This window comes from Trachypithecus francoisi, unplaced genomic scaffold (genome assembly GCF_009764315.1).
Source record: "Trachypithecus francoisi isolate TF-2019V2 unplaced genomic scaffold, Tfra_2.0 Lachesis_group14, whole genome shotgun sequence".
NCBI lineage: Eukaryota > Metazoa > Chordata > Mammalia > Primates > Cercopithecidae > Trachypithecus > Trachypithecus francoisi.
The window spans coordinates 24,292,297-24,308,961 of NW_022681459.1; the positions used below are offsets into that span (position 1 = coordinate 24,292,297).

At 38.2% G+C, this 16,665-nt stretch overlaps 1 protein-coding gene across 6 annotated transcripts in view; it reads left to right on the forward strand.

The window, feature by feature from the left end:
- TTC3 (tetratricopeptide repeat domain 3) overlaps nt 1-16,665 on the forward strand; it is a 120,218-nt gene that overhangs the window by 59,783 nt on the left and 43,770 nt on the right. For all 6 annotated transcript variants that reach the window (XM_033232445.1, XM_033232443.1, XM_033232444.1 and 3 more), the window contains 9 exons: nt 2,042-2,162; nt 4,977-5,099; nt 6,034-6,135; nt 7,574-7,666; nt 8,308-8,372; nt 9,374-9,510; nt 10,082-10,408; nt 13,476-13,727; nt 16,515-16,561. In XM_033232445.1, coding sequence (XP_033088336.1) covers nt 2,042-2,162; nt 4,977-5,099; nt 6,034-6,135; nt 7,574-7,666; nt 8,308-8,372; nt 9,374-9,510; nt 10,082-10,408; nt 13,476-13,727; nt 16,515-16,561 — 1,267 coding nt within the window. The remainder of the gene's footprint in view (nt 1-2,041; nt 2,163-4,976; nt 5,100-6,033; nt 6,136-7,573; nt 7,667-8,307; nt 8,373-9,373; nt 9,511-10,081; nt 10,409-13,475; nt 13,728-16,514; nt 16,562-16,665) is intronic.

Below are 16,665 nucleotides of genomic sequence, written 5' to 3' on the forward strand. Positions count from 1 at the left end.
GGAGTTCGAGACCAGCCTGACCAATATGGTGAAACCCCGTCTCTACTAAAAATACAAAAATTAGCTGAGTGTGGTGGTGTGCGCCTGTAGTCCCAGCTACCAGGAGACTGAGGCAGGAGAATTGCTTGAACCCAGGAGGCAGAGGTTGCAGTGAGTCGAGATTGTGCCACTGCACTCTAGCCTGGGTGACAGAGTGACACTCCGTCTCAAAAAAACAAAATTTTTTTTTACTTCGTGAAATTACTGTCTTAGCTGAGCTATATTAAGGATCAAGCAGATGCAGGGAAAGTGAGGACTTAGCAAGCACCTTTATAGGATTAGCAAATGAAACTAGTTTAAAAGTTTAGTATAAATTGTTTAGGTTATACCCGTTTGATGCAGCAGTCACATGCAAATTCACAAGGTCTAGAAAAATTACTTAAATGTTTAGAATCATGAAGACTGTGCAAAACTAGAAAGTCTTTTCCATATTGAAAAGCATTTACATTTTAATTTCTGAATATTACAGTGTGGGACTGAATAGCAAATACACTGTTTTTTGGTGTTGCAATGTGCAGTTTCTGCTTTGAAATCCTGTGATGTATGACTGTCTTACAGTGGATGGTGGTCTAGCTTTTCTGCACGTGAATCTTACTGTAGCTGTAGGCAAAAATAAGTTTTTAAATTGGGAAGTCATTTCAGGATTAGAGAAGGCAGGAAAGTCTTCTCTAGTGTGAAGTGATGAATAAAGACTTGGTTAACTTTTTTTTTTTGTTGAGGCAGAGTTTCGCTCTTGTTGCCCAGGGTGGGGTGCAATGGCGCAGTCTCAGCTCACTGCAACCTCTGCCTCCTGGAGGCAATTCTCTTGCCTCAACCTCCCAAGTAGCTGGGATTACAGGCATGTACCACCACACCCAGCTAATTTTGTATTTTTAGTAGAGACGGGGTTTCACTATGTTGATCAGGCTGGTTTCGAACTCCTGACCTCAGGTGATCCACCTGCCATGGCCTCCCAAAGTGTTGAAATTACCGGCATGAGCCACTGCGCCCAGCCTTGGTTAACTTTATAATTAAGTACTTCAGTATTCTTTTGTTGAATGGACTGTGGGAATCTATTGACATTATTTCTTCAAATCATGAATCAAATCAGAACTAAAACATTTCATATTTATAGTTAAAGCAATTTAAATACACATTTAAATATTTGTTAAAATAATTTACTGTTTTATGGTTGAGAGAAAACGTCCAGAATACATGATGCCTTAAAAAAATTTTTTAGCAGAGAAATTTTTACTACCGTTGTCCTAATAGAGTCAAATAAAATAAAAATTCCCCTATTTATGAATTATTAGTTGTAGTGGAAGTTTGCTGTTTCTGTATAAGAATCTACTTTAGTTTAGTTAATGAAACAAAGATTGAACAGATTATTCAATTTTCTGTTTCAATTGTTGGAAACTTTAAAAAGTAAGTACGAACTTTAAAAGAACTAGTGTACATTGGCCGGGCGTGGTGGCTCACGCCTGTACCAGCACTTTGGGAGGCCTAGGCGGGCGAATCATGAGGTCAGGAGTTCGGCACCAGCCTGGCCAATATGGTGAAACCCTTTCTCTACTAAAAAAATACAAAAATTAGCCGGGCGTGGTGGTGCGTGCCTGTAGTTACAGCTACTCGGGAGACTGAGGCAGAAAGAATCGCTGAACCCAGGGGATGGAGGTTGCAGTGAGCTGAGATCTCACCACTGCACTCCAGCCTGGGCAACAGAGTGAGACTCCATCTCAAAAACAGCAACAAAAACAACAACAACAACAAAAAACTAGTGTACACCTAGCACAATAAAGCCAGTGTCCAAGACGAGTTGTGTTTAATGCGTATTACTTTTATAGCAAAACAGCAATAGTGACTTTGTTTTTTTAAAGAAAATTTAGTTACATTGAATATTGCTGTTCAGTGATTCAGCAAATGTATTTGTCCCAGTAAGCTTGAGATCTTTGGTGACTTTTGTTGAGGGGAATGAAAATACCATTTTACATATTTAATACCTTTTTCATAATTTTGACTTTAGATTTCTAGAAGCTCTCAATCACTTTGAGAAAGCAAGAACCTTGATTTATCGTCTTCCTGGAGTGTTAACTTGGCCCACAAGTAATGTGATTATTGAAGAGTCTCAGCCACAAAAAATAAAGGTAACCATTAATTTTTGCAGAGTGTTTCTTACTGTGAATGCTTATCTGCATTGACTGACTCAGGTAGCAGGAGGCAGAGAGGTAGGAGCATTCCATCCCCACTTCCTTTACATGCATTTCCCCTCTACAGTCTATTGAGAATCTCTGACATTTATTGAATGTTTTCTATGTGCCAGTCCTGTACCTTCCATTTATCATTATGCTTAATCCTTACAGCAGGCCTGTGCAGGGGGCACTGTGGTCATTCCCATTTTACAGATGAGGAAGGTTAAGTTTAGAGAGGTGAAATGATGCACTCAAGGTGAAACAGCAAGCAAATCGTAGTCCTGGGACTTGAGTCCAGGCATTCTGACTTCTGAGTGTACGTGATCCTGCAGTATGCTGGACTTGGTTGTACTTAGAGGAAGGTATAATATTGTTGTTTCATCATAAAGTTACCACAGTTACTGAGATGGTACTTAAAGATTCAGAAAAATATTAGTCTCACATCCAGAAGCATAAAGATGCTTTGCTTGTTCTAGAAAGACGTATGTGTGAAATGACTGAGATAGGCTTTTACTTGTAGTGAACTCTCACATGTACTCAGAACTTGATTTTGGCTAAAGTCAACTTTTACAACTCAATAATAAAAAGACAAATAATCTAATTTAAGAAGTAGACAAAGGATCTGAATAGACATTTCTGCAAAGAAGATATACAAATGGCCAATTAGCACATGAAAAGATATTCAGCATCATTAGCTATCAGAGAAATACAAATCAAAACCACAGTGAGATACCACTTCACACTCAGTAGGATGTGGGTAGACAATAAATATTGGCAAGGGTATAGAAAAATGGGAACATTCAGACACTGCTGGTGGTAATGTATAATGATGCAGCTGCTTTGGAAAATAGTCTGGCAGTTGCTCAGACAGTTAAACATAGAGTTACCATGTCTCAGTCCATTTATGTTGCTATAAAGGACTGCCTGAGACTGGGTGATTTATGAAGAAAAGTAGGCTTGTGGTTTTGCAGGCTGTATAAGAAGCATGGTGTCAGCATCTGCTGGTGAGGGCCTTCAGCAGCTCCTACTCATGTGGCGTAGGAGAGCCAGTCTGTAGAGATCATATGGTGAGAGACAGGGAAGTGCCAGACTCTTTTTAACAACCAACTCTTTAGGGAACTAATGGAGTGAGAACTCACTCACCCCAGGGAGGGAATTAGTCTATTCATGAGAGATTCCTCACCATGACTCAAAACACCTCCCACTGTGTCTCACCTCCAACACCAGGGATCAGATTTCAACATGTGGTTTGGAGGGTCAAACATTCAAACTATAGCATACCATATGACCCAGCAGTTTCACTCCTAGGTGTGTACAGAGAAAGGAAAACATGTTCTCACAAAAACTTGTACGTGAATGTTCATAGCAGCGTTAGTCATAATAGCCCAAAATGGGAAATAGCCCAAGTATTCATCAGCTGATAAATGGGTGAATAAGTATTGGAACCTGGGAGGTTGAGGCTGCAGTAAGCCTTGATTGTGCCACTGCAGTGCAGCCTGGGCAACAGAGTGAGAGTCTGCCTCAAAAACAAATGGCCAGGTGTGGTGGCTCACTCCTGTAATCCCACCACTTTCGGAGGCCAAGGCAGGAAGCTTGCTTGAGCTCAGGAGTTCCAGACCAGCCTGGGCAACATGGCGAAACCGGTCAATACAAAAATTAGCCAAACATGGTGGCACACACCTATAGTCCCAGTGACTCAGGAGGCTGAGGTGGGAGGATCAGTTGAACCTAGGAGGCAGAGGTTTCAGTGAGCTGAGATTATGCCACTGCACTCCAGCCTGAGTGACAGAGTGAGACCCTGTCTCAAAAAAAAAAAAACAAAAAAGTACTTGATAACATGCTACAGCATGTATGAACCTTGACAACATTATGCTAAATAAAAGAAGCCAAACACAAAGGGCTTGTGTGAGTCCATTCGTATGAAATCTCCAGAATAGGCAAATCTGTATATAGGACAGAAAGCAGACTAGTGATTGCTGGGCCTGGGAGGTTAGGGGAAAATGAGGAGGGACTGCTAATGCCTATGGAGTTTCTTGTTGAAAATGTTCTAAATTTAGATTGTGGTGATGTCGGTACATCCTTGAATATGCTAAAAACCACTGAACTACACTTTACTTGAGTTGTATAGTGTGTTAATTATATCTCAACAAAGCTGTTATAAAAAATAAAACACAGGGATTCTTGGATTTTCCTCTCTTCATACAAGATTGGGATGGAGGCACAGGAGCTATTGATAACAAAAAGCCAGCACTGGAGGCATGGCATGAGTCTCTTGGGGGCTTCATTAGCCATGGAATAATTCGCCGGGAGTCCACAAACAACAGTGGCAGAGCTGCAAGGAGGAAGATCATGGGAGTGTTAGGATCCTGGATGAGGTGATGTCGGGCAAGAGGAGCCAGTAAAGTCCTCAGGATTCCCCTAAGGGTTATTCTGCCTTGCTTGACTTCCTCTTAATGCTTATGGGAGATTTCTGAGAGTTGTAAATTATGAAATGAGATTTGATGATTGTAACAGGACAAAATTTTGATTCTTTCGAAATTCTGTAAAAAAATTTTGTTCAGTCCTCTTTTTAAATCTCTTATGTCTTTGTATCAGCCTTCCTTTTAAAAGGAAAAACTTTCAAAGTTGTATGTAGTTTGTTGTTGGTGAAAAAAATTTAGTCATTCTTATGCTGAAAATATTTTGATGGCAAGAGGTTATTGAAATCACAGACATTTTTATTGACAGCTTAGTATTGTAATGGTATCATTTTTGTTTATTTTGTTTTAGATGCTGCTAGAGAAATTTGTTGAAGAATGCAAGTTCCCTCCAGTGCCAGATGCCATTTGTTGCTATCAGAAGTGCCATGGATATTCTAAGATCCAGATATACATAACTGATCCAGACTTTAAGGTAAATAATGAGTGTACAGTGGGACATTAATTGCAAAATCATTCCTTAAAATGGGCTCAAAACAATCTCTAATTGGAAGCACCCAAGTTCTCTGGCTAGTTAGCAGTTGTCCACCCCTTTCCCTGGACTTTTTTTTTTGAGACGGAGTCTCACTCTGTCACCCAGGCTGGAGCGCAGTGGCACAATCTTGGCTCACTGCACCCACTGCCTCCTGGGTTCAAGCAGTTTTCCTGCCTCAGCCTCCCGAGTAGCTGGGATTACAGGCATGTCCCAGCACACCCAGCTAATTTTTGTATTTTTAGTAGAGACGGAGTTTCATCCTATTGATCAGGATGGTCTCGATCTCTTGACTTCGTAATCTGCCCCCCTCAGCCTCCCAAAGTGCTGGGATTACAGGTATGAACCACCACGCCCAGCCTTCCTGTACTTAGGTCTACATCATCTCACATGGGAACCAGAGCCACTGATGTATAAACACTGTGGGCTGGGGTAGTGACCTGAGAAGGCAGGCTGGCTCATTCCTTTTCCTCTTCCAGCTACCTTAGGAGGATAGGAAACAAAGTGAGATTGTTACCTCTGATTTGTTGCAATTCTCATGTCTCATAAAATTTGAGTCCCGAATCTAAAGGTCATTGTGATCACTGAATTAGCTGCTAAAGACCAAAATTTGAGATAAGTCTGGCACTTAATTAAGTTATACTGGTTTATTCAAGAAGATAGTAGCTGCCCTTGTCCTACTGTTCCAATGTCCATGGTTAGTAAATCAGATGAAATAATGTTTATAAAATATTTGATATAAAGAATAATGTGACTTTTTGCTGTGGACATAAACATGTTAGTCAAGCTCTCTCTCTTTGTCTTTATGTGTGTTGTAGTGAGTGTGTGTGCAGAGACATCTTTGAAATGTTAATTACAAATTTTTTTGTAACCCTAGGGTTTTATACGCATCAGCTGTTGCCAGTACTGTAAAATAGAATTTCACATGAATTGCTGGAAGAAGTTAAAAAGTACAACCTTTAATGATAAAATTGACAAGGTAAAGCATAACAAGATTGTCTGAATTTTTCAGTATACTTATTGTATGTCAATTTTTTTCCCCCAAGAATTCCTTCCTGAACATTCTGCACATAATTAGAAAGTTTTAAATTATAACTTTAATAATAAAGTGGAAAATCAGGTTTTGTTTTTATTTATACAATTATGAAGGCATTAACCATAGAGGCTTTGTTTTTTTAAAGAGACAGATCTCACTGTGTTGCCCAGGCTAGAGGCAGTGGTGCAGTCGTAGCTCACTGCAGCCTCAGACTCCTTGACCCAAGTGATCCTGCTTCAGCCTCCCAAAGTGCTGGGATTATAGGTATGAGCCACTGTGCCAGACCCCACTTGAAAGTTTTGATGTGGAATTAGAGGTTTCAAAACCAAAATTTGATGCGGTAATTTGTACTAAGAAATCAACTCAAAACAATTTTTTTAATGTTGGGAAGAAGGATCAACTTCAATTTTAAACTGCCATTTCTCACCAGGGATTTTCTTATTATCAAGATAATGACGTTAATTACCATGAAGTAGACATACTTTGAGGGAAGACATAATATTATGATCTTATTTGTATTCATAGAATTTGTTTCTGATCTGTAGAAACTATGGACCTTTTCCTACACTTCTTAGGCTTATGCAGACCGCTGTTCTTATTTGGGAAAGAGTAAGGCAGTTGTACTAGGTATCTGTTAACAATAGCAATTATTAAAGTTTGGTAGAAGTAAATTCTCACATTTTGTACATTTTCACATAATGAATTAACAATATAATGATGTGAGTAAATAACTGTCACCTTTGAGTCACTTCTGCTATGTCTTTGTCTTACCTAAATTGAGTTTCTCTAGTGATATACCATCTTTTAGTGGTCTTAACCATTCCCATGGTTTTAAATATGCTCTTTAGATTAGTTAGCTTTCACTAGGATATGCTGAAGTAATATACAACCCAAATATCTTGTGGCATACATTCAGAGAAGTTTGTTTTTTGCTTACATGACTTGTCCTACAGTTCTGCAGTTGTTGGCTGGGACTGGGCTGTAGCAGCTTTATTCTGTCTGGCTCTATTCCTTGTTTCTCAATCTAAGTTGAAGAATGACCCTTTTCTGGAACATCTTCCTGTGTCAGAGGAAAAAGAACAATGTCCAGTCTATAAAGTGTTTGTTAAACCTTTTGCTTAGACATGTGTACATCATGTCTGGTCACTTTGCATTGATGAAAGCAGGTCACATGGTCAGACCCACACCTGAAAGTATGTTTTTCCTACATGGAAGCCTTAGAATTCACATGGCAGTGAGTAAGGATTTTCACCACTTCCCTGAAGATGGTTTTAGTCCATATTTTGACTGTTCCTACTGGTAAAAGTAGTATACATGTATAGATTTATCCCCCCTAGACGTAACATTTTTCTTGTTTTTCTTTTTTTTTTAAATCAAATAGGATTTTCTACAAGGAATGTGTCTTACCCCTGACTGTGAAGGTGTCATTTCTAAGATTATCATCTTCAGCAGTGGTGGTCAAGTTAAATGTGAAGTAAGTAATAAAGGGGTTAAATAGATAACCAAAATGTTTACACCTTTTGAAACATGATTTGAATTTGTAGATGTCATGTAATTTGGATATTTTCCAGGAAAGAAGCAATTACTTCATTTAAGAAAATATAGGAAATACTTGGATGTGAGAATCCTTCATTGTAATGAAAGCATTTGTATATTCTTTTATTTTTTAATAGGAAAAGGAGGCTTTTTATATCTTAGTTTTACTGTTTTTACTCTTTTTGATAACTTCATTTTCTTAATCCTGGTAAACTTTTGGGCATTAGTGGGTGTGCAGGTTTTTAGGGAAGGGGAAGAGCATCTTGAGGGATTACCTTTAACTTCTTGACATGGGAGTGGCAGGAGTGGGTAGTCGTAATAATATTTACACTTTATTAGATCATCTGCTTACTCTTAATTTTTAAAAATATTTTTCCTCAAGTGTGTCTACCCTCTTGTTCCTCTTCAGTAAATTATTTTGCTAAAGCTTTCTGGGCTTTTGTCTGGGTCAGAACATCATCACTGTTCTCTATCAAACTGAACATTATGTGTGCTTCTGAAATACTTGTCACTTGTGGTTTTGTGTTTTATGTCATGGGAGTATGAGACAAATTTTGGATGTCTTTGTTTTATTTAAAGTTTGAACACAAGGTCATAAAAGAAAAGGTTCCTCCAAGACCTATTCTGAAACAGAAATGTTCTAGGTAAGATTTTTAACAATCAGTGGTTTGATGATGTCTCTTAGAATATAATTCAGTTAAATGCAGATTTCTAAATTATGCCTTTTAAAAAATTGGCTGTGTATACATATATCCAAATAAGTGTTTTTTAGAAATGATTTTTATGGAAATTTAAAACTTAAAGAGAACTAGCCTAGAATGACTAAATACTAAAAACTTGATTCAGAATTATTTATCTAGTGGCTGAATTTACAAGTAAAATTAGAACATTTGATGCTGTGAAGTTACATGTTTGATTAATAGATTTGGCATTTATATAAAAACTATATAGTTTGCTGTCTGTTGTTGAAACTTTAATTCCAAAAGCGTATTTTTCTTTTTATCTCTCTTCAATAAACATTTTGAACCTATGACTATTTTTTACCCTGAAATACTCAATGTACTGTCTAAATTATTACTTCTCTATAGCTTTTTGTTTAGATCAAATAATTCAGATTCTTTTTTCTTTTCTTTTTGGTCCTGCTTCTTGTTTTTCTTTCTAAGAAGTGATTATTTTTTAATATTTGTGACCAAGTAAAAGCAAAAGAAAAGATGAACAGAATTATTTGTTGGAGAGAATTCATTGTAACCAGATCAACCAAATTATAGTGTTGTGGGTTATTATTGGGATGTGAAAACTATATTTTACTATGGGACCTTTCTTAGAAATGAGAGTTTACATGAATTATTTTGCAGAGTAATTTGTACTGTTTCTGTTTACCTTATGAAGTAACTTACATACATGGAAGTGACATCTACACAATCTGTAGACTGCATCCTTAGACATCACCTAATCATTGAGGTTCTTGTTTTCATGAAACAAGTACCCTTATTTTGACAATACTGACAGTTTCTTATATTGAATGGAAGATGTAGGCTGGGCTCTAATTAAAAAGAACTTCTAATGTATTGCTTGGAAGATGGTTTCTACGATAGTCAAAGGAAAGCAGTTCATCGAGTTATCACTAATTGTAATTGTTTATCAGCCTAGAGAAACTAAGACTGAAAGAAGACAAAAAATTGAAGAGAAAGATCCAAAAAAAAGAAGCAAAAAAATTAGCACAAGAAAGAATGGAGGAGGACTTAAGAGAAAGTAATCCACCTAAAAACGAAGAGCAGAAAGGTATGCAGAAGCCAAAGCCATGATATGAATATTATACTTTCATTTAAAAGTATAAATAGAAGCATCTTTTGGGCCTTATGTTCATTGATATTGAAATGAAGATTTCAGTTACTAATTTAATATTATCACTGTCTTCTGTTACTCGAAGACAGAATTGGGTTGGTGTAAAGAGCACTGAAAAACCTTTCAGAGATTGTATTTTAACTTTCCTTGCTTAATGACTAAACATATTTATTGTATGTAAAGTTAAGGTAGTTGATGAAGCTGAGTTAGGATTGTTGAAGGAAGTGGCCATATTTTAGAGGAACTAAGTTTTAAATGCTACATGAATGGTTCAGAATGAAGGGTATAAAATGCTTGCTTTTGATATGTTTATTTTAACGTGCACTTCATGTCTTTTCAAAAGTATTGTTAAATGTTTATATTTCTAATTAAAGTTTCTTGAGTTGTTTAGTAAAACAATATAATCAATCTGAATCATTTTATATTATGTAATTTTACATTATTTCTAAGTTTATATCATTGTGAATTAGTCCTATTTATCACTTTAACCATTGTTATTTATCCTTAGAAACTGTAGACAATGTTCAGCATTGTCAGTTCCTTGATGACAGAATTCTACAGTGTATAAAGCAGTATGCTGACAAAATCAAATCTGGCATACAGAATACAGCCACGCTTCTCAAAGAATTGCTTTCTTGGAAAGTTTTGAGCACAGAAGACTATACAACCTGTTTTTCTAGCAGAAATTTTCTAAATGAAGCAGTGGACTATGTTATTCGTCACTTGATTCAAGAAAAGAACAGAGTAAAAACAAGAATATTTCTGCATGTTTTGAGTGAGCTTAAAGAAGTGGAGCCCAAATTAGCCGCCTGGATCCAAAAACTTAATAGCTTTGGTATGTCCCTTTATATTCCAGAGCAATATACTTTAATAGGAAGGGGAAGTGTAGGTCTCTGAGTCATTTTCATTTTCTTGTCATATAATTTATAACTTTAAATGCAGGACTATACATTTCTATGGTTAAGAATACTTTTCCAGTCCCAGCTACTTGGGAGGCTGAGGCAGGATGATTGCTTAAGCTCAGGAATTTGAGACCAACCTGGCAATGTTGCAAGACCTGTCTCTAAAAGAATTTTTTTAAAAAAGAACTAAATATATGAAGGCCTTTAAAAAATAAAAAAACTATTACATACACACACATACACCACAATTTTTAGGTTATTTTATAGGTAGGTTACAGTATACTTTTTCAAAAGGTGCAATCTAAGGAAAGACCAGTCAGTAAAGAAATCCAGACCTATATTAGACTAAACTATTTGTAAATGTGTAGATGTGTGAATACTAGGCACAACCATGGTAAATAACGCATCCTGGAGTCTGCCCCTGCTCCGGAGCTGTGTTGAGAAGACAAATATATAATTCAGATTCTTTGAAGAAAAATTTAGAGGGAAGAGTGGATGAGACTTAATTGCTCAGGGTCACCGAGGGCAAATCTGTATCTAGAGATTAAGAGAAACATATCCTGGGGTTGGACTAAGCTGTGGTAAATCACAGGATTATAGGACTCTGTACTGTGTTCTGACTTTAGTAACTTGGCTGGGAGAAGGGAAGAGTGAGCAAGCCCCCTGACTTCCCCCAAAGCAGGCGCTTTGCCTAAGGCCATGTAGGACTGAAGAAGGCAGCTGCAGATGCAGTTGTTGTGTGACACGAGGTAGGGATGCTTTGGGCACCTACCAGGGCACTATTTATCTTAGTGACTGGATAGCTCCTGGCCTAGCACAATAGTTTATTCAGTTGGCAGCTATTAGATAAAAGGCTAAAGGAAGCCACAGGAAACAGGCAGGGCCTTTAGCAGCAGACCACAGAGTGGGGCCTGCCAAGCCTCTGCCAGCCGTCCCCAATGTTTAGAAACATGGGGCTATTAGAATTCTAGGGTTTCAGAGAAGATATTGGTCAGTTTCTGCCAGAAGAGACAATGTAAGATGGCAGCAAGCTTGGCATAGTTAGACAGCTGAACATGCCTGCTTTGAGCATAGATCCTCATGGATTTGTGATCCCGGAAAGTTATTTTTAAGTGACAAGATTGTCACTAGTGAATATCAAGTAAGCACATTATAAAGTTATTGCTTGCTTTAACATGCTTTAGGAGATACTTAGGATTGGAGAAGTAGGTTTGCCTGGGTTATGCTACACGGTCAAGACTGCCAGCCATTGTTCATTCAGGTAAATGCAGCACTTGAGCCCTCCAGCTCACTGGCAGGAAAGGGTGAACATGTCTTTTGATATAAACTATGTTTATTCTGAAGATTAAAGGTATCATTTTAATAAGGATATATGTATACTATTTAAAGTAGCAATTTTTATTTGAAGTTGTGAAATGAGTTCAAGCATGTTAATTAGTAAGGCTGTTACTGCAGTCCTGAGGTAAAATGCACACTTACTTAAATAAGAAGTAAAGCAGTTTTCATATCCTGGAATTTTACTTCTCATAAAACGTCTGTTGGGTGGACTTATATCGTGCACATATTTAACATAAGAGAGGTCAGTGTTTATGTTCAGCAAAAGATGAAGAGAGGAAAAGAGAGAGGAAAGGAGGGAGGGAGAGAGAAGTAATAGAACACTAGTGAGATAAATTTAACATTTCAATAGTGAACACTGCCTGCCTGCATTCCCCTCACTGAGCACAAGCTCTTGACGTGGATGGGGAATGGGCGAGTGCTGTTTCTTCACTGGGCTCTCATAAATCTTTTACTGTGTGAGTATTCTACATGGTCCCTGATTCTGGTGTTCAAAGATCCTAATTTTCCTGCAATATGATCTCTGCAAGCTAACTCTTTAATCCGGAAGCAAGCAGTCTAGGGTAATTTTGACTCTGAGCAATCTCTGCTTCATTTATTGACTTCATTTGTTGACTGAGGCCCTTGGAAGAAGTGACCGTTTTGTATTAGAGGCACGATGGAGAAATTGGACAGAGCTCCTTTTTTCTTTTTGGTAGCCGTTCATCAGGAGTGGGGCTTCACTGTCGTTTCAGTAGGAGTGTGTATGAGATTGCAGTCACCCTGTTTTCTACTTTGGAGAGTGGAGAATAAAAGTAGGCAAACTGACCAGCTTGATTTTTTGTAGAGGAGGGTGAGGACCCACATTTTGGGGAATAAGGAGCAGTTATTTTAGGTGTTGGGGAATGGGTTTACCCATTTCCTCTTTTAGACACATTTGGGAAGATTTTGCATATTGTTGATGTTTTGTTACTATGGAATCCATATAAAGAAACATAAAATCTTGCTAGTTTATACTAATTGGAATGAAAGTCATTATGAATTCGTGAAAACATTGTTTGGGTTTTTTTTTTTTTTTAGAGATAGGATCTTGCCCCATCACCCAGGCTGGAGTACAGTGGCGCCATCATAGCTCACTGTAGCCTTGAAGTCCTGGGCTCAAGCAATCCCCCCACCTCAGCCTCCCAAGTAGCTGGGACTACAGGCATTTGCCACCATGCCTGGCTAATTTTTTTTTTTTTTTTTTTTTTAGAGATAGGGGTCTTGCTATGTTGCCAGGGCTGGTATTGAACTCCTGGCCTCAAGTGATCTTTCAGCCTTGGCCTCCCAAAGTGCTGGGGTTACAGGCCTAAACCACCATACCTGGCCTCATTGTTATATTTTTAAAGAAATTTAATGCCATACTTTCATCTCCTAGGTCTAATAAATGTAACTATGATAGTAGAAGGCTTTGGTCCACATTATTCAAATCTAATAGACAAGAATTATTATAATTAGTCTAACAATGTTAAATGGTGTTTCTAAAATGCCTAATAGCTTGAACGAATCTGTTCTCAACTATTTAAATGTTTTTGCTGAGAATTTAAGCAAACTATAGTCAGCTGCTTTCAGAGATGTGCGACTGAATGTGATTTTACAGTAAATAATTTCCCTCCTCTTCTGATTTGGGTTTTGTTTTTATTACAGGCTTAGATGCCACAGGACCTTTCTTTTCTCGTTATGGAGCATCTCTTAAACAGCTTGATTTTAGTATCTTGACTTTCCTCTGGCATGAGAAATATGGTCACAAACTAGCCTCTATAGAAGGAAAGCAACTTGATTATTTCTCTGAGCCAACATCATTGAAGGAAGCCCGTTGTTTAATATGGCTGCTAGAAGAACACAGAGACAAGTTCCCAGCATTGCATAGTGCTTTAGATGAATTCTTTGATATAATGGGTATGTGGACTGAATTTAGATTTATATTACATTTAACCTTAAGGGGAAAAAAATCTGGGAAGGACCTAGCTTGTTTAAATACATAACAAAGAAAATAGTGAAAATTATTATGGTACAACCAGTTTATGTGGGGAAGTTAGTGATTAACAGTAGCAATTTTTTTATATCATAAAGCTTTTTTACTTTATCAGTTAAAGAGATACTCAGATGTGGGTATGTTATGCTAACAATACACAATATTCTGCCCGTCTTAGATATTTTCACAGCATCATGGGAAAGATTGCATGTTATATTGACAGAATCTATTAGCAAGTGGTTTGATTTGTAGCATTTTAGAAAACATCGGCCTGCAGAAGTAGGCGATGTTTGCAAAATCTAGAATGGATGCCCCATGTTTTAATGGGAAGAGCCTAGAACTAGGGGTCAGGAAAAGTAGGTTATGGCACAGCTTCTTCCTTAGTTTAGTTCATTAAAAACCTTGTGGGCCCAGTGATGGGTGTTAAGAAGGAATTCAGAAATGCTTACACTTGTCTCTGCCCTTGAGGACCTTGTGTTCTAGAAAAGAGAATAAGAAACATGCACCAATAACAGTAACATGGTAGTAAGCTCAATACAGGAGAGCCAGAGAAAGTGCCAAGGGCATCAAAGGAAGGACCCAACACTTTCTTTCTCCCTGGGAGAGAGGAAAGCTGTGGTGCAGGGGTAGAGTCTCAGATGGGCTGTGAATGTGAAAGTGGAGTTAGAAAGCTGGGTGTCAGGGCTTATTTGGAATTGGGGGGCCTATTTGGGTAACGGCATGGAGTCCAGCTTGAACTAACTAGCTAGCTAACAGCTAATTCCTTCTCTTCTCTTAGATCTTAATTTCCTCATATTAAAATGAGATGATTTGGAGGCAGTGACTTGTGTGGTCCTGTTGTACTTAAAAATTCTCATATTCCTAGATTCTAAATAATAATTTCTTACCTTTCATGCTACATAAACATGTTATGATAATCCCCAAATCCCTCAGAATCAGAAGTCTCCTCTATGTATTGTTAGGAGTTAGACTTTTAAATGTCATGCTGTTTGTTTTAAAGAGTACATTAAAAGGTCCGGCCTTGTACGATGGTGTCACAGATGATAAAGTTCCAATGCAGTATAAGGAAGTGGAAAGCTTACTTTTGACAACAAAAGTTCTTAGAAAAGAGCACACTCAAATACAGATGGCTTTATCTTTTCAGGATACTGCTTCATGACTGAAGGTGACATGCTACTTGATAGCCTGAATTTATTACCATCAGTTTGCTGCTGCTGGTAATAAAATGCTGTCCCAGGACTGAGCTTACAAAATCTGATGCATGTTTGGATCACAAAACAAGACAACTAAAAAGGACACAGTTCCCTCTCAGCATACAGTCGTCCTTTAACTTGTGTTCTCTACACATAAAACACAGCACTTCCAGCTGCTACTGTTTCTCTGTTTCTAGTCATGAGGTCAGAAGCCACTAACCAAATTATTGGCAATCTCAATGGATTCTCAAGTCCAGTAGCTCTGCCTTCCACCTTCACCCCAAACATTTTCAGTTTTATCTCCTCATTTAAAGGAATGCTTATATTTCTTAAAACTTTTCAAAATCCACTGATTTTGTAGATTAGAGTGTTCGACAGTGTCACTAGTACTGTGATAACTGAGAGCCCCGACTTTTCCCCGACCTCTTCATGCATGATTCCCTAGGGTATTTCTGTGAGACAGCCAAAGAACCCCTTGAAGCAGTATGACTGAACCCACCTGTCACATCTTCAAAGATCTGTTTTTCCTCAATTTATCTCAGTCATTAACATTGTATATCTAGTTTTTAAACGGGAAACTCTGTAATTAGTCTCAATTCTTTGTTTTCGGTATTAAGAGTATAACTTGTTTGTCATCAATCCAAATGAGCTTTGTCCTTGATCTATCCTTTGCTGTCCACCCCACTTCTTCCCAAGGCCAGGACCTTAGTTGTCTTCCATAGTTAGACTACTATAGTAGCCTCCAAACTGGACTCCATGCCTCTAGACTCTCCCACTCTTCCATCTTCCTCTTATATTGCAGGTAGTGACTCTTCTAGAACATCTCTCTGATTCTTTTAACTCTTCAATTTGGGAAACATTTGTTTAGTTTTACTTACAAATTAAGTTCACATCATCTGGGGTCTGGGTTCATCATCATCCTCTGTCTCTGAGCACACACCCCACTTCTGACTGTGCCCAAACCTGCCTTGTGCTTTCCTGACTCCTGTCTTTGTTCATGTAGTTCCCCCAGCTATGCCCCACCCCTTTGCTTGTTCATTTCCAAAGTAACTTAAATGTCCCCTCTTCCTCAGAGTCCTCCTTGCCCCTCCTGTGGGCCTCTCCCATGCAGACTGCAGACTTGAGTCCTTCGTGAGCTTTGTTGCCTTGTGTTTCATGTGGTACTTAGCATGCTGGGTTACAGGTGTTTGTCTGTTTGTCTTTCTGGCAGTGGAGCAGGAGTTCATCAATGGCAGGGACTGTCTTGTGCATCTCTATTCCCAGCACCAGCATAGATGGCACCTAGAAGGCACTCACATTATGCTGAATCCGATTGAAGTTCTATGGTTCTTTGTAGTTGGTTTCCTGTTTAGTCAGCCATTTTGCCCTTGGTTTCTAAACCACACTTGTGTCAAAGCCTATTAAAGAATAGAACATGGCCTGTGCCAGTAGTCTCAGGAGTTGTTTGAAGGCTTTAGTGTATTATATGGAAATGTAAATATTTAGTTTCCTCACAAAACCATCTGTATATTCCTGCAGATAGCCGCTGTACTGTGTTAAGGAAACAAGACAGTGGTGACGCACTGGTAAGTTACTTGATCACTTGAAATCTTATGTTCTAATCTGTGTTAAACCGAGGATGAGAGGGGGACCCAGGCCAGTGTTTATTGGCATCACAGCCAGTATTCAA